General features: G+C 41.8%; 1 protein-coding gene across 10 annotated transcripts in view; it reads left to right on the top strand.

Moving 5' to 3' along the window:
- Positions 1-24,242, top strand: part of ablim1a (actin binding LIM protein 1a) — a 38,805-nt gene that overhangs the window by 8,406 nt on the left and 6,157 nt on the right. For 5 of the 10 annotated variants that reach the window (XR_006844625.1, XR_006844626.1, XM_046403050.1 and 2 more), the window contains exons 1-15: positions 2,263-2,434; positions 10,622-10,759; positions 13,252-13,435; positions 14,471-14,580; positions 17,113-17,239; positions 17,359-17,452; positions 19,388-19,475; positions 19,901-19,965; positions 21,057-21,134; positions 21,271-21,429; positions 21,649-21,693; positions 22,019-22,054; positions 22,164-22,293; positions 22,857-22,976; positions 23,772-23,876. Coding sequence is in view for 8 of the 10 variants with exons in the window: in XM_046403050.1 (XP_046259006.1) it covers positions 2,413-2,434; positions 10,622-10,759; positions 13,252-13,435; positions 14,471-14,580; positions 17,113-17,239; positions 17,359-17,452; positions 19,388-19,475; positions 19,901-19,965; positions 21,057-21,134; positions 21,271-21,429; positions 21,649-21,693; positions 22,019-22,054; positions 22,164-22,293; positions 22,857-22,976; positions 23,772-23,876 (1,501 nt within the window). In the remaining 2 variants the exon portion in view is untranslated. Of the gene's footprint in view, positions 1-2,262; positions 2,435-10,621; positions 10,760-13,251; positions 13,436-14,470; positions 14,581-17,112; positions 17,240-17,358; positions 17,453-19,387; positions 19,476-19,900; positions 19,966-21,056; positions 21,135-21,270; positions 21,430-21,648; positions 21,694-22,018; positions 22,055-22,163; positions 22,294-22,856; positions 22,977-23,771; positions 23,877-24,242 lie in introns of those variants that run through there. The other 5 variants (XM_046403053.1, XM_046403056.1, XM_046403055.1 and 2 more) reach the window with 3 other exon arrangements.

Below are 24,242 nucleotides of genomic sequence, written 5' to 3' on the forward strand. Positions count from 1 at the left end.
TTAGTAGTAGCCACATTGTAAATATCTCTTTTTCTGAAGGAGGTGGTTTCTGACCAGCCAACATTGTGAAAACAGTTCCTATTAAAAAGCCACGCCAAGCCAAGTATTTGGTCATCACAGACTTGCTACATGTGTGTCTCCCTTCATAATGAAAAAGGGTGGAGTGCTGGAGAAATGTCTGCTCACTATTTTTATCATTTGCCTCACTGGCATGCCTCCATTGCCCAATAAAATGAAAACGCCCCTGTGGAAACTGATGCTTGTTGTTGGGCATCCAGCAGGTGGCACAGTTGACACTGCAGTGGATGAATGCACCCTGAATGCATAATGGGCTGCCTGTATCAGCAATTACAGAGGTGGTGCTGATGCACAACTGTTCCTTTCCTTCAGCCATAGAGACATACAGTGAGGCTCCAGTTTGGGACAGATTGGGACCAGAGACCAGGTGGTCCCCCGCTGGCTGCTGGTGTGATGTGGTATAGTGACTCAATCATGTTGTAAATCATATTTGTAAACTATTTCATAGATGTTGTTTATTTGTGGAGTGAATGGATGAGGTTTATCATCCGGTTGTAGTGATGCAGAGGCCGTTTCACTTTATAGTATACTAAATTGCAGATTTTTGCAAGTGTATGAATTAATTCTCCAAAGCAGGGTTGACGAGAAATCTTTCATTTGGTCATTTCAGCAGCAGATGATATACAGATGATGATAGAGCCGGTATGTTCAGCAGCCAGGAATGTCCTCTCCCGTGCTCTCTGTAATTGGATTTCAGAGGATCCACTAAAGATATTGATACAAAGCTCATGCTAGAGATCGCGGTAAGTCTGACCTTCGACCTGAGATGGCCCCTCTTGCCCTCGCATGCAGTCCTCATACAGAACATGACCAGCTGGAAAGGGTGCATTTATTAACAACTCAGGCTGTCACTCAAGGTCGGCCTGGCATTAAGGTGCATGATCAGGTTGATTGGATCTGATTACATAACTCTGCTTCTCTGTCATTCTAAATACTGTCGATCAGGGGGTCCAAAACTGAAAAAGAAAGCAAACACTGGATTGTTAGAATGTAAAATGATTCTAGAATCCCAGGTTCCCTTAACTGCTTGTCATAGTGTGAAACCTTTCGAGTCTTAATCATGGATCCTACATGTTTAAAAGCATCAATAGTGTCTTATATTCTATTTTAAAAATGGGATGGGACAAACTGAATCTTTAGGCTGGCCCAACTTTGGCCCAGAGGCCCTACTTTGGCCAATGCTTCAGTGGATAATATGCTCAAAAAGCACTTATCATTCAGGCAACAATTTTTGAACTGTGAATAATGTATTTAATACATCTTTTATCTAATTTTAATTATTCATTTTGGTGCTTGGTGCTATAACCATCACTAGTTACTGTCTCAAGTCAGTCTTCTACTCCACTACTTTATTCAAGATGATTTTAAGGTTTGTAGGTGCGTGTTTGTTGTTCTTTACATCCATCAAATACACACATTTCTGTTCAGTCAAATGAGTTCTTCAGCACAGCAAACTATTTGCTGCAATGGAATTAGTAAAGTAGAAAAGTAACTGACCTCTGCCAGCTGTCCTGTTGTACAAAGTCTCAGTTGAGGTGGGTTATACAGCACAGCAATGGGGTGAAAGGTTATCCCCATCAAAATTCACTTTGTTTTTTTTTGAACTTTTGTTTGTGGAATAGGATTTTATTTTTTTTATAAATTCATGGTATACCAGTAGTTTATAATAGCTGTGAAAGAGGTTACAAAAGACAGATATCTCTCTCTCTCTCTCTCTCTCTCTCTCCCTCCCTCTCTCTCTCTCTCTCTATATATATATATATATCATATAGATCACATCTATGTGTGTGTATATACACACACACACACACACACACACACACACCCCTAAATGTACATCTCCGTTAGCATACAGTATGTGACCCTACATTATTACTGTAGTGTACTGTATGTTCTTAAGGGGATCTGCCCCAAACCAGCAGTAGCAGCCACTTGGTTGCTGCAATGAAGAGGCGGCTGACACAACAGAGGGGCTGAGAGAGTGAGAGAGGGAGCAGGAGGGGTAGAGGGAAGGGGAGGAGGAGGAAGAGGAGGAGTGGGCAGAGGAGGAGGAGAGGAATAGGAGGAAAACAGGCAGTCGGGAGGCAAACCCCTCTCTGTAGCGGTGTTTTCAGGAGGAGAGCTTAGCGGCGCCTACACCTCCTCTCTCTCTCGCTCTCTCTCTCTCACACACACACACACGCACACACACTCTCTCTCTCTCTCTCTCTCTCTCTCTGGTGTCTTGGCTCTTTTTTGTTCTTCAGTCTTGACTAAAAAAAGGAACTAGCAGTTGCTGTGTTACTGGTGATCAATACCCGGAGCCTTTTCTGGTGCAGATTTACCTGGATTCCAATGGTCATGGTCAAGGAAAAAGGTATTCCAGCAGTCGTGGTCAGAGGGTTTGAGTGTGTATGATGAGTGTGTGTTTTCATGGGATTTGTTTTCCTTGTCGTGCTGTTGACTGTCTGCAGTGTGTGTAGATGTGCCGCGTGTCCAGTTGGTTTTGCAGTGCTGTATCCGGCTGTTTGAATTAGATTTAGTTTGACTGAATTTTCAGTTATTAGTTTTAGACGTGAATGTATGATATAGTCACTGCAATACGGACATGGTTTTCTTTATGTGGGTGTGTGTTGCTTGCAAGAAGCATGACTAATGACACAGTATGAATCTTCAACATAGCGACATATTTTCTGTACTTAAAGACTTGAATGTGCTACGCCCTTCCAAATACTCTCGAGCAGCTGATGCTTGGGTTGGAGTCTGCTTAATCGGGCAGCGTCAGTCTTTATGTAAATGTATGTTGGAGCAACGCATCTGGCTTGTCGTAAAGGAGCTTGACAGCAAATATAAAATGTTCAGAGGGAGAATGTGCAGATAGCTCTGGCTTAAAAGAGTCTGTATTTTTAGGCAGGTTGATGGAAAAGGTAACATGTAGAGAAAAAAAGTGGAGCACCAGTATAGGGATCCACACTGCGCAGAGCTATGGACCTGCTCTCTCACTCTCTCTCTCTCTCTCTCACTCGCTCTCTCTGTCTGCAGCCGTTGCCATGGCAACCATCTAAAAGGTACACTCCATTGTTGTCAGCTGTGGCCTCATTCATAGTGTCCTGTTAAAAGAAAAAGAAGCTCGTTTCCCCGTACGACTGAGGTCGCCCGGTTGTGCGGGATGAGCTGGGTGAGGTCAGGGACATGTTCCAGAGATATTAACATTCCTGGCAATATACAGGGGCATGCGGTCGTGAGATTGACCATTGTTTGTCAGTATGACTCACAGCAAGCAGCTACATGTGCACAATTTTTTTTTATAACAAAGAAGTCCTGTTTAAATTCAAAAGAGAAGTAATGCAGACAACCGCCTTTTGACTTTTTTAACCTTTAGGAAAAGTTAAGGACAAGTGGTTGAGTAATAAGCATGACTTAATCTATAAATGTTACTAAAAGTAAACTACTTCATTGCCTTTTTCCACATTAAAGTCAACTGGACTGAAGCTGAATATGAACATAATTAATCTCCATAATAAAACATAATGTGTCATTATACGTCAGCTTAACATATTACTCTTGTGTCTCAGTGGCTGCTTTATGAGTTCATCTTCCAGCTTGTGTAGACAAACAGAGCTTGTCTTCTATGTGTGGGCATGTGGTATTTTTATGTTTTGTCTCAAAATATTTCCATCAACCGATAAAAAAGGTTTACAGATTTTCTTTGACAGATAGGAGTGTGTAGGTTTGTTTATGTATCTGACAGAGCACTGGTGGCTGGAGGCGGCGTCCAGCTCTGGAGCTCTTCTCTTGATGTGGATTCAACTGACCACGAAGAAAGGGCCTCTGCCATCGAGTCCCTGTGCTGGCAGAACACCCGTAACCTCTGGCTGCCACGTGTTCCATCTCCCACAATCCCTCTGAAAGTTTTCCGTTAACTTAACTCACTACCTTGCCTGCCGACTCTTGGGATTTGTTGGTAGCAGGAGGCTTGTCTGAGAGGTTACAAAGAGGTTACAAAAGACAGATCTCTCTCTCTCTCTCTCTCTCTCTATATATATATATATATGTATATATATCATATAGATCACATCTATGTGTGTGTGTGTGTATATATATATATATATATATATATATACACACACACACACACACACACACACACACACACACACACACACACACACCCCTAAATGTGCATTTCCATTAGCATAGTTTATTGTCTGCGTTTAGAGGTCTTGAGTTTTTCTTTCCTCTGAACAGAATGCTGTGGGAATGCTCCTGCAACCTAAGTTTTCATTGTGTAACCTACAGAGATCTCATCACGCTACCTGTGAGAGGCCAGGTGAGCTCTGTACCATCAGGCTGCACAGCTGACCAAATACTGAATTAAGCTGCATTCTCAGAATGATGAATCATAATAAAGGGACTGCAGTGTTAGCATTTTGTCTGCTCACAGGCGTCTGTCCTATTTTTCATTCCAAGAATACCCTTGAAATAGTTTGCAATTTATTGGAGCCATGTGTATCCAAAGCAGCTTCATCTTTTTTTTTTTTTTTACTTAAATCTACACGTGCTTGTGGGACTTGTGCACGCTTGTCCAACTAGTTGATTAATTTATGCTCTTTCTCAGCGTTAAATTGCGTAAGAAGCCCTGCTGACTCTGTGAGATGAGATGAGCGTCATCACATGTGCGTCACCTGCCTCGTGCAAAGACCCGCCAACTCCCAGAACTCTCTGCATTCACTGTCTGAACATCTGAATGCTCTCTTTTGAGATGGAGGTCTAATGTAATGTGCCTCTGTAACTGCCTCCTGTGATTTTGCAGAGTGCTGCAGACAACTGCAGTGGTGCCTCATCTTTGAAGCTTGTCAGTGTCTACCCCCTGAAAGAGGAGCTAAACCCTTTCACAGACAGTCTCACAGACACGCACTGTTTGTACAGCTGGCACATAGGACCAGAATATACAGATGAGATAAGTGGTCGGCCTGGAAGAGACAGTCACTGACCTAAAATATACAAGCTAAAACAACAAGAGTGACATGAGAATCACATGAAAGAAACACAAACTGTAACCATACATTGTGCCTGTCTGGCATCAGTCACTATGATTATCACAGGAAATATGACACAGGAGTGTGGGGATCGCGATGAGCCATCAGTTAAAGGCAAAAAGCCAAGGTCTTCATCAGCTCCACTTCTAAACACAATGGCCTCTATAGTTCATGAAGCCGCCATTGTCTCCTCTCAGATAAGTGACTGGACTCGAAGTCTCTCTCGCTGTTTATCAGTGCAGTATTATTATTGTGAACCTACCCAACAACAAATACTCCGCACTCTAACGTTCAACCATTCAGAACAGATCATTATTCCAATCCCAGGTCCCTGAGGATTAGTTATTTGAGGTTGGGGGCCTGGTAGAGGCTGATAGGGTCCCCCCCGCAATTTGTGCCCATGTTTGAAGTGCTTTGTCTGGGATGCTGGTGGTGGGGCAGAGGGGCGTGGAGGCAGTGAATGCAGCCATACATATTCATGAGAGGAGGGTTAAGAGTCTTGTTATGTCTGGATGATGAAGAGCTCCTCACACCCTCCCCCAAATACACGCGCATACACACACACACACTCCTCACGCACTGGGATTTCATGGTGGGTGTATATCGTGTCGTTTGATATTCATTATGGGTCAGACCCCCATGGAATATTCCACCCCAAACTGGTTGGATTGGATGGATGTTGGAGAATAAAGTGTTTTGTTGCCTTTGAAGCAGACACACCGGGGGCCAAAAGTATTGGCATGGATGCCTGGAGTGGAGATGACTGCTTTTGCCACTCTCATCATCTGCCCCTCATGCATGCATGCATACTGTGCTGACACACGGGGCCACACATACACTCCTTTGGGGCTGCTGTCTGTCTGTACTGGAAACTCTTCTGTCTATGACTCTTACAGTAACAAAGGCGGTGAAGACCCTGAATATTTTATTCGATCTTTTCATCTCTCATCTATTGTTTAATTGAAGTCCCCCTTTTCCCAGTGCTTTTCCAAGCCACTACAATGGCTTTGCATTCCTCTGGGTTTATGGTGGGAAATGAAGACAACAAAGTCTGAAGCTTCCTCAGCAAATCCCGCACTCTCTGTCAATAACCCTGCTCTATTGTTATTTACCAGCAAGGCAGGGGCACGTGTTACGGCAAAGTCTGTCCTCAGGGGATTCACAATGGCCTTCTTCACTTCCCTCTAGAGTATCATCTGCAGCCTTTATTATTGCCAGCGCAGCTAGACTCTGCTTAAATGGGTGGGGGCTGGTTGGGATGTAGGGGTGGAGAGAGCAGCCCCCTTTCCTTTGCGCCTGGCTTTGGGATGCTCTGCTGGTTATTGTTCCCTCAGCACCATGGCTGTGTGTGTGTGTGTGTGTGTGTTTAGGCTCATATCAGTCACTTTATCCCCTGGTGATGAGGCAGGACAGATGACTCTGTCAGCACAGCCAACACATCCAGCCCAGAATGAGGAATGTGAGCAGCAGTCGGAAAAATTTTACTTCTGTGTATTTCACAGTAAGTTGCTCTGTGCTGAGGTTGCTTCATGTACGTGGTTACTTATTTATAGCATGATATATAATATACATTCTAACAAATCAAGTGCCGTTTTGTTGCTACAACAAGAATGCCTAAAGAATGCCTGCTAATTTGAAAAAGATCTCACTAATGGCTTTTTTGTCCAAACAAATCTTATATATGGTTCAGCTTGAATCATTTCATCAAATTTAATAGCCTGTTTTATGTTGGGTTCTTTAATTTTTATGAAACACCTTGTAGAGTACCCATCTCAGCTTGATTTTGCCACAGCCTCTCCCCCTCTTGTAACGGCTGCTGAGGCAAGCACAGCTCTGTAGAGAGAGACAGAGAGAGAGACAGACAGACAGACAGAGAGACAGAGAGAGAGAGAGAGAGAGAGAGGGTAAAGATGGAAAAACACACAGCGCTCCGAGATTCCCATCCAAAACTCATTTTTAGATTCAAACATCTGTCTTGGATTTTTGTCAGCCTGTCATGACGTTAGCAGCGCTGACAGCACATTCTGACATTCTCAGTCAGTAATACAAGCAGACTCAAAGAGACCTTGTTGGCATCACAACAATGAAAAATATATATGTTAAATCTGGTCTGATCAGTATTTTTATAGAAAGATATAACCTTTCCACATTAAAATGCCTAAAAATGACTATCCCTTTGTTATATATTTTGTTGAGTTGTGTACTAAGCTAAAAAGACATTAGCTGTTGTTGGAGAGCAAACCAGAGCTAGAGGTCCAAGTCCAGTGTTGCATTACCTAACATGTTACAGTAGTGTGTTTATGTTTTGGAAACAAGTAGAATAATAAATGGTATATAATAAGTCTTATCTTTTTGAAAAGAGTGAAACTATGTCTCTCTCATTAATATGAGAGGACATACCTATTATTACTGTTCTGACCAGTCTCAGCCATGATTCCTATCAGTAATACATTGTATTCAACTACGTTAATCAATTATGTTGACCTGAGAATGTGATGACATTCCAAATAGACGGGTCAAGAAAGACAAGCACTCAGTCGTTATTCAGGCAGGCAAAAAATTCTTGGGTAAGCTAAGTGTATTTGAAAGGGAAAATGAAGGGAAATGGTCACATTACAACCCAAACTTTATATTGTAAACATCCATCCACAGTTTGCAGATCCACAGTTTGCAGGTCAAATTCCTGATTCAGCTTTGACTTTCCGTTCTTCCTGTAGTTGTGGCTGTGATGGATTGTTATGAACATCTTACCTCCAAATGCAGTGGTAATACAAACACCCGTTCTCATTGTCTGACCACTCATATGTTTGACCTGTCAGACTCTTGTAGTGATGTCTGCGATCCCAGTAATTGCTTTAACGAGTACAGTGCTATCATTACCGATATGTCTGAATTACAAAAACGAGCAGTTATAATAAATTAGTATTTATTCTACGATGAACAGTGTGTATGAGCTTTGTTAGATTGTATATATATGCAGAGTGCAGTTGCACAGATGGCCTGTGTTTTTCCATAGAGGTGCGATGTCACACACAGAGCTGCTGAGACTTAGTGCACTGTCACAGTAGTCTGGTTGGCCCAGAGATGACTCATTGTCCTGCTGAGTGTAATCACATCAGCAACACCAAGGTGACAGATCCTCCACCCTCCAACCCCTCGTACCCACGTTCTCCCATCCTCCCTACTGTCTTCTTCTTTCACTGCTCTTCACAACATCTCTCAGTTCCCTTTAAATCCAAATTATGAGTAGACAAATATAGACTGATCCAAATCTTACAAGTAAATGGTACCTGTAAGGACGTTTTAGATTCCAGAAGATGATTCAAAGACTGTTGAAGTGTCTGATTAAGGAAATAGTGTTTTGAAGGCTGAGCTCTCTTGGTGATTTGATTTTATTGCAATTAAACTGTCTCTCATTATCAGCCAATGCAACTATGGAAATGGGACGCAAGGTAGGCCAAGTCACATCAATAACCCAGAGTAATGCCTCTTTCTGGTAGTCCATCGATTGGTCATGATGCTATTTCTGTGCCTTTGTCTTTATCTGTCTTATTTTAGCTTTGCAAACTAATGATTCATTGCAGAGCAGAAAGAGCAAAGATCCTTTCATGTGTATTCTTATTGTGTGTGTGCGTGTTTGTGTGTGTGCACGCATCTTTGAAAAAGAGAGCGAAATGAGATGAAGAAAGAAAGAGGCTGCCTTGCTAGTTAATGCTCCTGAATGTAAAATAATCTGCTGGTTTCAGAATAGCTGATAAGCTATGTGCAGTGCGGCACTGCAGTAGTATTTACATCCTGTACAGTAGAGCTGGATTAATGTCTGTCGGTATGTCAGCAACACCCAAACATTTTAGTGAGGAGGACCACAGGCAGACATATTGTGGATCTAAAGATATCACTGGGATATGGCTTGTAGAGATGAAGCAATTTGATAAAAGCTTCCCTGTCTTATATGACTATGATGGCTGTCACAACATGTCACATTTAGAGAGTGATGGCTTAATCTTTACTCAGATTAAGATCTATTCATGTCAGTGCAATTTAGAGTCATTTTAAAATTTTGTCATCAGAGGTAGATTTCAGTACCATTTGTAGTCATGTTAACAGCAGTGTTGGGGTGTCAGTCCATCACTTTTTTTCAAAGTGAAATATCTCAACAGCTATTTGTTGAGTTGCCATCAAAGCGTTTGGTCACTTTGGTGATCCTCTGACCTTTCCTCTAGTGTCGACGTCTGCCTTATGGTTTGGTCAACTTGGTACCAACATTTGTGGTTTCCACACAATGGATCCAAATGAATTTGGTGCTTTTCCTTCAGCACCACTATGAGGTTGACGTTTTTTGTGATGGCTTGATGGCTTTGTGTGATTTGGATGGACTGCCATGAAATTTGACCCGTTGTCATGCTGGTGAAAACATTTCATAGAGCATAATCATCAGGTCAAAATTTAAACTTTGTCCAAGTATGAGCTAATTTCATTCCTGTCTGGCTCACTGTTATTTGAGTTTAATGTTAATTCATGCTGACACACTATACAAAGACTGCTAACACAGTAAACATTGCAGCTGCTAAACATCAGCATGTTAACATTGATACCCTGAGCATGTCAGCGTGCTGATTACCATTTAAAGCTCAAACGTCTAGTGTGGAGGCCCATCAGCTCTTAGCATGGCTGTGAATTAGCACTGATAAAGGCTTTTCAACTTAACTCACATTATTTTTGATTTCCTGCCTTTACAGTCTGGTATGACAGGATATAGACATTACTGGAAAAACTGCTGCTTTTTTCATTCACTCTTTTGCAGCTTCCACAGAGAGATAATCAGTCACAGCAAACCTAAAGCCTGCTCTGTTTTACTGCTGCCTTGCTCTGCTTATTGTCAGACACTTGACATCCACAGGGGAAGAGCAGAACTCTTTGGCTTTGCAAAAACTCTGTAGCGTTAAAACATACTCCAGTCGGTTTATTCACTGTTTTTGTTAGCATGGGACATATGTTAATCTCAAACTCTGACACTAAAACTTTTAAATGTGCTAAAAAGAGGCTATATATAGCATGCACTGCAGAATGATTACTGGGAACATAAGCAGGCGTAGACAGCAAATGGCCCATAATATTTTCCTTTGAGGACGGTAAAACTGATTTTATCAATACCCTTTTAACGTGCCATTTACCATGCCCTTCTCCTCTCATCCTATCCTCCACTGATCAAGACCGACTATATTTAGACTGTTTCTTTCTGGAGAGACTATCTGGGCCATGAACCCCAAGTTGTGCTGTCCTGCTCATTGTTGTTCTTTTTTTACACCGTGACAGACTCTCAGCAATTGGTCTTTATCTCTGGTGTTCATGTGAGGCTGCAGATTTACATCCTTGTTCAGAGTGGGTCCTCAGGTGCACACAACTGAAAAAGACCCCACTACAAGCACTGTTAAAAAAAACTGTTCTGACTACCACATCCAGCAACCCTGATGACTCATCAACATTACAGTTCAGTGGTAATGTGAACGTCTCCTCTCTTGCAGTGGCTCATGCGCAGGACACACATCATCACACCACAGAGAAGCCCCTGATTCAGTGCTACAAGTGTGGGGAGCCATGTAAGGGCGAGGTGCTGCGGGTGCAGAACAAGCACTTCCACCTCAAGTGCTTCACCTGTAAAGGTACAGTAACTCACAGCGTAATGCAAATAATCATCAGCTTCTCAGTGATATCAGTTATTGCAACATACCAGCATTGATGACAACTGAAGTATTTATCATTTTCAGTGCAGATTTTACCTTTTGTTTATCAGTTCACTTGGTTGCCTTTTCACTATTCATAAAATGTAACTGTTCTCTCAATACTCATATTTTGAGAGAACAGGTTGGCAAAAATAATGGTGAAAATCTAATATTGCCACAGCCCTTTTTTTCACTTATTTGCAAAGCAGGTAGTGGGAATTTTATGTACTTAAATATCAAGTACTGAATGGATTTCACTAGCATTCATTGCTTGTGATTTGGCTCAACTGTACTCAGTGTGAGACTACTCTAATATTATCAACAAATAAACCAGTCATTGGTGAAGTTGTTTACAATTTAAAAATGAGCCCTCAGACAGATTAGACAAGTATTTTTTTTTAATTCTTTTTGAACAGAAGAGAATGTGGGGGTTGTGTGAAAATTGGCAGCTAAGGTGTGAAGTTTTAAAATTCATAGCTAATTTGATACTCTCACAATGGTGGGAAATTTGCTTTCCTTCATTCAGTAGATGCTGCTAAACACTGCCTGAGCTGACCACAGTTGTGTTTTGTATAATATAATGACAGTTCACAGGTAGAGAGGAGTCATATGCCTGATAAGCACTTTAGGTAAAAAAAAAACAAAAAACAAAAGTCAAACTAAACAGGTTTTTTTCCATGACTGTCCCAAAAGCATCCCAATCGCACAAAGTTGTGTGGGAGCAGTACAAGTCCCTAATGGTCACAATGTCCTTTCCACCCTCCACTAACAAGAGGGATCCACAGTGTTGTGACTTCACTTCTCAGACCTACATACTTCAATTTAAGTGCAAATCCTTCTGCGTTTAGCCTTATTGCAGGTGGATTTCTGGCATTCTGACATGATTATGATCTAGCTGCCCACAGTGGACTCACTCTTGTGGGGTGAACCTGTCCCGCTGAAGCCGTTATAGTTAATCTGTGACTGGAGCACTGTTAGCTTAGTTCACCAAAGGCCAAGAATAACGCCAGCAAACACTGAGATTAGTACCTAATTCTGTCCTTTACAAGTGGATATACATGCCGTTAGGGAGTCGGTAGTACTATAATTGTGTGTGCGCGTGTGTCTGTGTGTGTGTGTGTGAGCGGTTGTCAAAAGAAGTCACAAGGACAGCTTTGATAGCCAAAAGACATACTGTCCTGGTCCTTGCTCTAAATTTATTGCTGTTGTCAGTCTCCAGCCTGTAGGAAGACTAATAATAAAAAACCCAGTCATGCCAGTTTGGCTGAGCTTATTGACACTCAAGAGATTACTAAAAGATACTATCCCTTGGCAGACAAATCCCATACATTCCATGTGTTTTTCATGAAATGCACAAAAGCAAAACAACACAGTTTCCCCGAATTCACTTTCATTTCAATTTCATAATTTGGCTCCAAGTCAAGTTTGTGAAAAGACATTTTATGTAATTGCATGCGTTTGTTGAAAATCTGAGACAGGTGGACATCACAGTCAAAGGCCACCAAATCTCCATTGCAGCTCTTGACTCAGTTAGCTTGCAAGCCAATCTCATCACCCCTGAGCATTAATGCAATTAAATCTGATTCTCTCCCTCACTCGCTCCCATTCATCCCCAGGATTTAGTGTGGCTTATTGCATAAGAATGATTAGGTGCAGTCATCTCAAACATCAAAATATTTTCCCTCTTTGCTGTGGCATTTCCTAAAGGCTACTACAATACATTCCTAGGCTCACTCTGGACCAGCCATAAAGAGAAAAGCCAGAAACTTTTAACTACCCTGAGTGTCTGTTTGATATCGCAGAGATGAAAGCCACAGTTGTTGTATTCCACATTCCAATATTTAACAAGATCACCTCAACCTAAGATATCCCAAACTCTTATTTGTTTCCTCAGTAATCTTTCTTTCATTGCCAGTCTTTTATGTTTGAATAGGAGGAAGCTTGTTGGAGACTGACAGCGTTGTATAAAGTATTTAGAGCCAGTTATCTTCAGAAACAGATCAAGGCCATTTCCTTGGCTGGACAATCGTAGAATTGTTGTTACATTGAACAGTCCACCTCCCCACTGACAATGGAAAGACCTTGCAGTGGAAGTGCTGATTAATCCACATTGGCCCTCCATGTTCCTCCAAATGGAGAAGGTCCATGTTTTGTTCTTGTGACTGTGAACACCTCTGATGAAATGATTTTATGTTACACTTCACATTGTATCCAGACAGAGCTGTTAAAATGTATTTCTCACTGATTTTGTAGTCAGCATTCATTGCATGCGGTCAGTGCGCCTCTCGGGATTACACAGACTAGCGAGTCTTAACAAAGCCATTGATGCGTGGAGGAGTTGGACAGTGTGATGGTTGGATGCTTTTTGTGTTATATGGACAGAACATTACATGACCTGACTCTCAGAGTGCCAATGTGTGTGTACCATATAGTGTGTGGCTGTGACCTTGCCCAGGGAGGCTTCTTCATGAAGAATGGAGAGTATCTGTGCACACTGGACTACCAGCGCATGCATGGCACCCGCTGCAATGGCTGTGGGGACTTTGTGGAGGGGGAAGTGGTCACTGCTCTGGGCAAGACCTACCACCCTGCCTGTTTTGTCTGCACCATCTGCAAGTAAGACACAGTGACTCATTTTACACCAGCTGCTAAATCACAGATCAAACCAGAGAGACTTCAGATATCATATTTAATATTTCTGCATTGTATTTACGTTGTCCTAAATGTTCCCATCAATGTTCAAACCCAAAGAAATCAACGTACGACGTTTCATTTGGTCACCTGTTGGTGTAACTTCCAGGAGAGAGTTAATGAGTGAGGTGGGAATGTAACTAAGTGTAACATGAATAAAATTCAGATAGATTTTTATCAGTCCAATACTATTTAACAATGAAGACAAGAACTTCTGCGATCCACTGCTACTTTGCAACGTCATCAAACGACATCATTTGTTTTCAATGATTTCATTGAGACACCTGTAGCAGCGGTTTTGTGAATTGTACAAATTCTATTATTACATTGCAAAACACACAAGTATCATATCTTGGTTTAGAAAATTCTTTGCACCCACAGAAAAAAATGTGGCCTTAAAAAAGAGAAAACAGGAACATACCCATTTTAGTGGCCTGGAAAGTGCCATATGACAGTAATAATTTAATAGGAAACAGGGCATGAAACTATCTCAGCCATCCTGATTGAATTTGTACTTAAAACATATCTCTGGCAAACTTGACCCAGATTTTCTGATTGGTTTTCAGTTTATCTACAGATGCTGTTCTACAGAGTTAACTAGATCTTACTTTCTTACATTTGTGTGCAGACTTCCAATGCAGTAATAATGACTTTGTGCTCAGAATTATGTAATAATAATAATAATAATAATAAGAAGAAAAAGATCGTGATGAACAAAGGTGGAGTTTAAGATGGCAGGAATACCAGCAGTGTACAATACCGTGCTGTATGTCACATCTGTGTCATCAGACTAAATGACCTCCCCAGGCACACAGTGTTGACACACATCCGCATCACCAGGTCCTGTCATCTTTAACTCTGTCAAACAGCCTGGAAGCCGCAGATAATAAACTCTTACACTTACCACGGGGCCACAGCTCATGTCTTGTTGACTGATTGTTGATGTCACTCTACTTCCAGACGACCGTTCCCTGCTGGAGACAGGGTGACCTTTAACGGGAAGGACTGTCTGTGTCAGTACTGTGTCGAGCCCATGTCTCCAGGACCAAAGGACATCCTGGGATCCAGCAGTAAGTAACCGTCGTCTATCGAACATATGCTCCTCACAGGAAGACATTCACTTTTACATTATTCTATTTGGCTTCCACCTAGAATGAAGAAGTTTAAAGTAGGATTCAAAGTGAAAGTTTCATAAAAGCAAAAAAGTCTAGAGAAAAAAGAGCTTTCAGATATGGTTTTTGCATGACATTTTAGCTGTGATATTTTAGCTGTGAAGAGTCATTTTCAGGTCTGCACCAGTCTTCTTGTCCACACATTATCAGCATTAATTTAATTTAACATTGTTCAAAATGTTTAAACCAATTCAAGACTTTTATAAAGATCCATGGTCAGCATTAAGCCCTTCAGCAGCAGCAACATGCTTTTGGGTCGGTCATACTAAACATTGTTTAAACTAACAAAAATGTATTTTTAATACTACTACTAAGTTTTCAAAGAGCTCAAAGTTTTCAAACCAAGCTTAGATTGGCTTAATCATGAAGCTGGCTTGGCTTAACCATGGAGCTGCCTCATGTTGAACATACAGTTAAGAAAGTGGTATCTATCATCTATCCTAACCCCTTACAAGATATCAAATAAGCATATTTCATAAAATGGCAAACTATTCCTTTCAGTGGAAATAAAAGGGAAAATGCTAAGGTTATGAAAGTGTGTACAACAGTTTGTAGTTAGTACTACTCAACAGTTCCACCTAATATAAAATATAGCAGAAGATACACTGCAGTTCTCGTGAAACTCAGTTCTGATTGAAAGCTGAATGTTGTAGTGGTAACATTGAGGGTGTTCCTGCACCTCTCTCTCCTCGTCTCACAGCCATGCTTGACCAGCCATGTTCCTTTATGAATAACACTAAGACAGGCCTTGCTAAATAATGCATGGCCATGCATTTCCTTTGCTCTGGAGCAGGGAATATGCAATCCCTCAATCCCCTCCTCTTCCAACTTCTCTCATCATCTTTCCTTCTCTTCCCTCTCTCTCTCTCTCTCTCTCTCTCTCTCTCTCTCTCTCTCTCTCTCTCTCTCTGCCCCAACCCTCCTGGTCTCTGTTGGCGTTTGAAGAGCTTTTAGACAAGGTCACCTATAAATAAGGCATGCTGATTCTCCTCACGTCATCATTGCAACCTCGTTATGCCATACGTAGTTATCGTCCCCTGTGGTTGCAGTGGGGTCTGTGTTGCTTTAATCCTCTATTCATTAAAGAAGGGATGACAAGATGATTGTTCCTTTAGAAACCAACCTCTTACACTTTTAGAGCCTCGGGATCCTACTTGGATATGGATGGAGCTTTTAGAGCCATGGTAAGAGAGATGTGGATGATAGAATGAGGCAGCTGTCAGAACAGGGTTGGTAATCCTCTATCACCATCTAGTGTCTTGGGTCCTAACTGAAAAGATATCTGACTCTGCATGCAATAGCTTAATACAGTGAGCACATTAAAAGCTGTGTTTCTATAGGAAAAGAGCGTAAATTTACTTTACAGGCATTTCCTTGATTTCTTAAAACACTATATTGGCACTATTGGGACACCTGAACATTATACCAACAGGCACTATGGTGACATTGTATTCTACATACACAGACAGCTTTGCAGCTATAACTGCTTCCCCTCTTCTGGGAAAGATTTACACAAGGTTTTGAAGTGTTTCTGTGGGAATTTTTGCCCATTGCTACAGTAAAACAAGACAAAAAGACCTCACACTCTCTGTTCTATTTCATCCCAAAGGTGTTGAATGTTGTTGAGGTCAAGGTTCTGTGTGGGCCAGTCAGGTTCTTCCACACCAAACTCATCCAACCTTGCCTTTATGGACTTTGCTTTGTGCACTGGGGCACAGTGCACACAGTACCTTCCCCGAACTGTTGCCACAAAGTTGGAAGCATAGTATTGTCAAAAATGACTTGCTATGTTGTAAGATTTAAGCTTTCCCTTAATTTGAAGTTAGGGGCTGTTACGGCTATTTCTTGTCTACCTGTAGTGAGTTAATCAAGAAAAAACAGGACTGGAAGGGTAGCATGCACCAAAATGTTCAATCTCTATATAGAGAGGAGGCAACACACAGAACCACACGGCAGTAAGCAGTTCAGAGGTGTGCCCCACTGACTGAAGACTTCAACCCATTTTTATGCTTTCTGATGTGTCTCTGGTCCTTTGTTTGGAGCTTCACAAACATTCCTCTACAGGTTGACAACAAAACAGTCGGGTACAATAAAAAGGCAGTGATCCATTTCAAGAACTTAGGACTGAGTGTGTCTCCTGAGATGTCATCCTGCCCTCTGCTTTACCCAGGAAGTTATTTATGATGGGGCTATAGCAGTAGGTTCACCAGGTCATTGTTTGGTCACTATAGCAGTACACAACTAAGGCTACAGACTGATTACTTCAAGTATAAAGTAGAAGTATGACATTATCTCATTGTTACTGCAAAGCATACAAAATTTCCATCACAGGGCCAAACCCAACTTCTGAAAAACAGCTGACTAAAGAGGTGCGTCTGGATACTTTCATATATATAGTGTATGTTTTTTTAAAACCTGTCACTTTTGCAGATTGTGCAGGATGTGGACGAGACATAAAAAATGGACAGGCTCTCCTAGCGTTGGACAGACAGTGGCATCTGGGCTGCTTCAAGTGTAAGGCCTGCAGCAAAGTGCTGACCGGGGAGTACATCAGCAAGTTAGTACCTCATTACGGACTGCTTGGTTAAATTAAAGTTAAATTCAAGCCTACTTCAGGTTAACACACAGTAAGACGTTTTTGCCATTTGGTGTTCAAGGCTGCCTTTCTCCTCTCAGGGATGGCGCCCCCTACTGTGAGAAGGACTACCAGATCCATTTTGGTGTCCAGTGTGAGGCGTGTCATCAGTTCATTACCGGGAAGGTGCTAGAGGTGAGACACACACACATCACATTCTTCAAATGCAGGATCCCTCTGAATAGCACTGTCGTACAGGCAGATGTCTCTCCGTGCACCCAGCTATCTGATGTGGAATTTATAATATGCTTCTGCAAACAGACTGTTATATTGTACCTGGATTTTACATGAATCCTGCCTAAGGTAAGTTTGAAAGAATTCCAAGAGGAACAAATACTTTCACTTGGATCTCCTTAAGGTTTATTTAAGAGCTATATTTTTAGCAAATATATTTGGAAAGCATATATTAAATTTCAAATTAATGTTTGCATTATGTGTTTTTATGTTTTGCAGTTTGAATATGTTCACAGTTAAGACATTTTTGAGAGCTGGTTGTAACATCCAAATTCTGCTTCTCAAACAGACAGAGGATGTTGCATGGGAGTGGAAATGTGAAATGTACTTTGATAATCTCTGCCGTAATCCCTCATCACAGAGCAACTAAACTGTAGTCAACTAAAAGATTAGTTCTTAGCAAATTTTTAGGTCTTTCCAACTCTGCCCAAGCACACATGCATGCATGCATTCATACAAGCCTGCTTTGCAACGAATTATGCAAATATTGCATAAAACAGTGGATATTATTTGACATTCAGCAAGTGACCATCACTCTGTTACAAGTTCTTGTCTAAGCGTTATTAACGTTGTCTGAACTCAGTTTCTGTAAAACATTATAGACACCTCTGCCCTCGACGCTCTCTCCTGTTCTGCAGACGGTGTTCCAGTCAGACACTGAGTTATGTGTCATTTAATGGCATGAAAATGTCACTGCTTGCCAGCCAGCTGGGCTTATAGTAATCCAGCACTAAGACAGGCCTTTATGACAATGGCGAAAAGGCCTTGGCATCTTACCCCTGAGCTGATGCCAATGGCTCAGTCAGGCCGGAGCCATAGCTGCCTGTCTGATAGTCTAATCACTGACCCAAGACCCAGGTCAAATACAGCCATTGGTGGGTTTGCATATTGTCTACTCCTCTGGGAGTGCAATGTGAAAGTCTTATTAAAGCAGGTGTAATTAATGCAGCTATTAAGTGAGGAGAGAAATTGGGAGAGTGTTTAATGGCACACTGCACATATAGCATAAGTACCTTTATTATACCTGAGAGAGATATTGAGTTTTACAGGGACGTGAGAAGAGTATTGGGTAGGAGGTGCAATGAAGTGTCTGCTATAGTCATTCTGTAGACTTTTTGATACAGTGAAATGTAAAATGCAAATATTAGTCAGTGGCTTCATATCTCTGAGTGGCCACTTGCCAGCTGACATGTCACTGAGGGTTGTTGCACAGCAGAATTTCATTTGGGTATTTATCACCCTGGTCAAAGTGTCATAGGCTTTATAATGGTGCACTCTGCATACAAAGTGCCACATCAGTGTAGATGGAAATTCAGGTGCTTTAGCTGTCAGATCATTTTATTGGATTGCACTGTGTGGGTTACCTCAAAGAGGAACACTCACAGATATATGAAGGCAGGTTGACTGTGTCAAACAGGCAGATGTTAGTGGTCATACTCAATATAAGCAAAACAACCTCACCAAAGTTTTTGTTGAAAGAGAATATGAACTGTGGGGGGAAAAAAGGATTTCACATTCCAATAGAATGCTGAGAAACACTTTATTTGCAGAAGACCTGTTTCAAAGGAACGTATTCACTAACAGCACCCAGTGCTAAGATTTCATAAGCAGTTGTTCTTGAAAGGGAGGGGGAGCAGTTACCTGCTCACGGGATCTGATGAAACCATCCCTGACAGGGTTTGAGTGTTGAGGGAAAGACATGTAGCTGAGAACAGGTAGAGCATTGGGCTTATTTCCTGGAAGTTACAGCTCTACTTCGCTCGCTTTACTGCAGGCTTCATTGATCTTCCTTTTCTTGTGATGTCAGGTTTGCTTTGTGCGCTCTCTGTTTTCCAGGCAGGAGATAAGCACTACCACCCCAGCTGTGCGAGATGCAGCAGGTGCAATCAGATGTTCACAGAAGGAGAAGAGATGTATCTGCAAGGTGAGCAGACATGCCTGTTTTGTCACTGTCACAGGAACCTTTGTTACTCCACTTTTAAGTTTGAACTGAAACTGAAGGATTGCAGTATGCAATCTTCCTAGGGGTATGAAACTCTTAAAATCCATTTGTTGTTTTGTAGATGGTGGTGTGGAATGTGGCCTTTTCATACATGCAGTGACTCCAATGTGCCTCCATTAATTTAAATTTATGTAGCTTATCTTTTACCCTTTACCCAGTGCACACAGTGTGCAGGAATTTAAGCTTTCTTTTCATCAAGGAAAGAAAGCAGTGTCTCAGAACATTTCAGAAACGCTTCTGAAAGACATTTTCTCATATATGCAAATAAACTAAATCTTTCAATAATGAGCATACATTCATAACCTGATGTTGTGCTCAAAGTATTTTCTCTCTGTGTTCCTCTTCAGGATCAACAGTCTGGCATCCTGGCTGCAAGAACACCACAAGAACAGAGGAGAGACACAGGGAGCGGGTAGGAATTTGGACATCACTGGTTCCATTGTCCATGACTTTGTCTTGATTGAAAGCACCTTTCTGGTCATGTCTTGTGACAGTGTTTCACTGACAAAGATAGTCATCCAGAATATGTAACGAGAAAATCTGCATAGGCTGTTACCACTCCCTCACTGAACTGTTAAACCTTAACCTATTGTGGTCTAAATCATTTGCCTCTTTTGACGATACTGCTTGTACGTGTGCCTTTGCATGTGTGTGTGTGTGTGTGTGTGTGTGTGTGTGTATGTGTATGTGTATAAATATTTGTTCATGTGCATATTTAGATGTTGATACGTTGGTCGTTGGTCTTGATGTATGTGTGAATTGTGTGTCGGGCTGGAGAGGCACAACCCCCTGTGTGATGTCCTGTGAACCCCCCCTCTCCCTTCCTCCACAGCTATTGCCTCCGTCCCTCTTATTTCTCCAAAAAACAGAAAGGCAGGTACTGTATTCGCTATTGGCTATGAGATGGCATCATCCTGTGTTCCACCATATATAGGGCACAATGCACTGTATGCTGCCATCTACTGGAGACAGCCTGCAGTGCCCTCTCTGTGTGTCACATGGAGCCATTCAGTCTTGTCTTTTAACACCTTAGGTTATGCTCATATCAGGAGTGCATGAGGCAAACATGCGCACACATTTGGAGGAGCACACACAATGTCACAGATGACTAATTTGTCTTTTCTAAATCCCCATTTGCTCATTAGGTGAAAAGCTCATTTAATTACATTCAGGCCTGCTGCTGCCATCCAAAACTGCTCATTTCCCATATAAGAACATGAAATCACAGCACTCATTCACTTTGCAAATTTGCAAATGAATGACCTAATCATGAGATGACATGTGAGTATTTGAAAGCACTTCATGTAATAAATTCAACATAAATGTAGGGTTTGCAATTCTTTTTCATCTCTCATACAGTATAAAAGCCAAACATAATGTTGGAGTGTTTTGGGTAAAGATGACGGTGATATGCAGATGGCAGGGGGCTGTGGATCATGGGAGACTGTGTGCCTGACAGACGTTATTGTGACTGACAGACGCTTGTGTGTTTGCTTCTCACAGCCTACGAGGTCGTCATCCGAGAGTATTTGTTCCAGACCTGGTTCAAGCATACCTGGCTCACCGGGTCACACGATCTATGTAAGAAATGTTATGGAGTTATATGTCGAAATTTTTGTCTCACTAGTCAGAAATTCCCTTTCTTGAAAGTTACTCCTTGTTCATTAAGAGATCCTTGTGTGTGTATGTGCATGTTTGTCTTTATTTGTTTCCCTAGGCAAAAGTAGACAATGAGATCCTTGATTACAGAGACCTAGCTGCCATTCCAAAAGTCAAAGCCATTTATGACATTGAGCGCCCTGATCTTATTACCTATGAACCTTTGTACTCCACCTCCCTGGATGAGAGAGAGGAGAGACGAGAGAGTGTGGGAGAGGTAAACGCACAGACTGCATGCATCATTTCCTGCATGCATGCCATCTTTATGCACATACTGTACTGTGCATTAAGAGGCTCAAATGAACCTCTGTTTTTCCTCTAATAGGAAATAAACAAGAAAAGAAGTTTTAATTCGCACAAATGTCTGATTTTGTGGGATTTTTTTATGCTGTAATAAAAGCTTTCATGCAGTGATGAACTTCCGTGTCCCTTGCAGCTCCACACTGCCAGGAGGGAGCGTTCCCCCTTGCCTGATGACAAGGTAAGATATGTCACTGTGTGCGGATGATAAATTATCCTAGAAGGCAAAGAAAGGAACACTGGTGTGCATCACATAAAAAAAGAGACCATGTGTGTTGTAGGTACACAGCTTGCAAAAATGTGGAAGCTTGCACTAGCTCATTGTCAGTCTTGATACACAATGGTGGTATTTAAAGCCGGTGGTGCTTTAATACTCTGATACTCATGTCTGGCTGTCTGGGTTTTTTGCCTCTGTAGATGAGCAGTCTAAAATAATCAAAATTAGTTGATTTTTATTAAAGGTCTTAAAAATAAAGTCATAATTCAGACTTGTTTGATTGTTCTAGTCCTCAAGAAACATGTCGCCAACCCCACCCTGTGAGGTGAGCATTTCATTTTGTCAAATTCACTGTCCCCTGTAAATGCTGTATGTCACGTATTATATGTATGTAACGTTTTGTGTGTGTGTGTGTGTGTGTGTGTGTGTGTCAGGGCTCTTATGACAGGAGGGAACGCATCCTCCAACGGTCCACCAGTCAGGGCTCCATAGGATCACCAGTTTATAATCGCCATGGTTATACCCCCACCTTGTCACGGTCACCACAGCATTTTCACAGACCAGGTGGGTACTAAAAGAGACCATCTGGTGTGTGTGTGTGTTTGTGCATGCGTGCGCTGGTGCGTGTATATTTTTGCATCGTTTGTGACAAATCATGGATTTCAGGTGGATCTTTATTGGTTTCTTGTTAAAACACAGTGGATAAGCTCACTAGAGTTTTCACATTCCTTCACATTCTGAACTCTTCATCACTTTACAGTGGAACTTCACCAAAATTGACTGTGGGTTGTTTTATTGTTGTTTTTTTCCTTGTAACACCTCTTGCAGATTAACTGCCTTAAAGTCAAATTGCACCTTTAAAAACACAATTTTCTCACGAGTTTGCTTTCTTCCCATTAAAAAAACTTATGATAAGATATTTTCCGTTATTTCTTACTGTTCACCTTAAATATGCCTTACCTTTCACTTTGGTTGTCTTTTGTTTCCTCTTTTCGACATTTGATTCCTGTATATCTTCCTTTTCTTTTGTCCCTCACCTTCTCAACTTCTACCTCCTCCCCAAATCACCCACATCTGTTGCCTGGTCCTGGGGTTTGTTCCCTGTTTCATGCCCTCCCTTCATGCAGAGGCTTTGACAGGCATGCAGAAGCTCTGCTCCTCCCTGTGCAGTAACAGTGTGGGCTCCAGAAATAGTGACTCCCGCCCCACCTCCCCTTTCAGACACCACTTCCTCCCCCATAGCCAAGGTAAGGGCCCCACTTCACTCCTCTCCATGGTTGCCCAAAGGCAACACATCATCTCCATCGTCACCTGGGATGACACCTCCTGTCAATGTCCCATCCGTCATTCTGAATACATGGCCATTTGTCATTAGACTATAATTGTCATGCTGAATGGTCAAACCCATGTCTTGGTCAAACCCATGCGGCCAAGGTACTGGTTCTTCACTTACTAGCATGCACTTATTCACCTTTGTCTAACACAGGCACTGCCAAAGTAGCTGTCAGGCCTTTTGTGTTTGTGTTTTGCAGCTTTGCAAGCACTCAAGAGATAATAGTAATCCAAATCCAATATTCAAGCTGACGGTTCCCTGACTGTTGGATGATGGATGACCTTTTTGCCTTGTCAGAATGAGTCTCCAGACTGTAGTATACTCTAATGCTGAGATAAAAAGAAAGGCTTTGTAATATAAGTTTGCTGGTGCATGCTGGGAGATATTAACTTCTTAAGTGTGAACTCTTATTGAACTGTGAATTCTTATAATGCAACAAACTATCAGATGTTGTACTTCATGACTCATAACATATCTCTCAAGCATGTAATCTTGCTATTTTAAACTCTGCTAGTTTGATGATCTTTTATGCCTTCATCTTGCACATGCAGCTTCATTAACTGCATCATTCAAAACCAGCCAGAATGTCATCCATTCGCTCAAAATGACTTCAGCTGGTCCCATCGGTCCCTGTGTTTTGCACCGCTCAGACTGTGGTTCCCCTTTAGTATCCGTGCTTATGTTCTGTTCTCGGTTCTTCTCGCTGGAGGCACTGACCCGCCGAGTGGCCGGAGCTCCCCCCTCCCACTCAGGCCTGACAGCCGGCCGGTCACCCCGCCTCTCTGTCAGACCCCTAAACATTTCCACCTCCCAGGTAGGAGCTGGAGCGCACCCTGTCACTGCTCATCCCCTTTCTTTCTTTCTTTCTTTCTTTCTTTCTTTCTTTCTTTCTTTCTTTCTTTCTTTCTTTCTTTCTTTCTCTCTGTCTGTCTGTCTGTCTCTATCTATCTATCGATCTATCTATCGATCTATCTATCGATCTATCTATCGATCTATCTATCTCATTATACTCCATTTGGAGTCAGCTTTTGCTTTTTCTTGTCTTTTTTCACAACTATACAGATATATCACAAGAAAATGGGCAAATACAGCGTCATTGCTTGGTATTGAGCTGTTTACAATAGATTTTTCATTTGTATGACAGAGGCACTGCATACTCCATAAATGTCTTTTCTGTCTG

The sequence above is a fragment of the Scatophagus argus genome, chromosome 10 (assembly GCF_020382885.2).
Source record: "Scatophagus argus isolate fScaArg1 chromosome 10, fScaArg1.pri, whole genome shotgun sequence".
Taxonomy (NCBI): domain Eukaryota; kingdom Metazoa; phylum Chordata; class Actinopteri; family Scatophagidae; genus Scatophagus; species Scatophagus argus.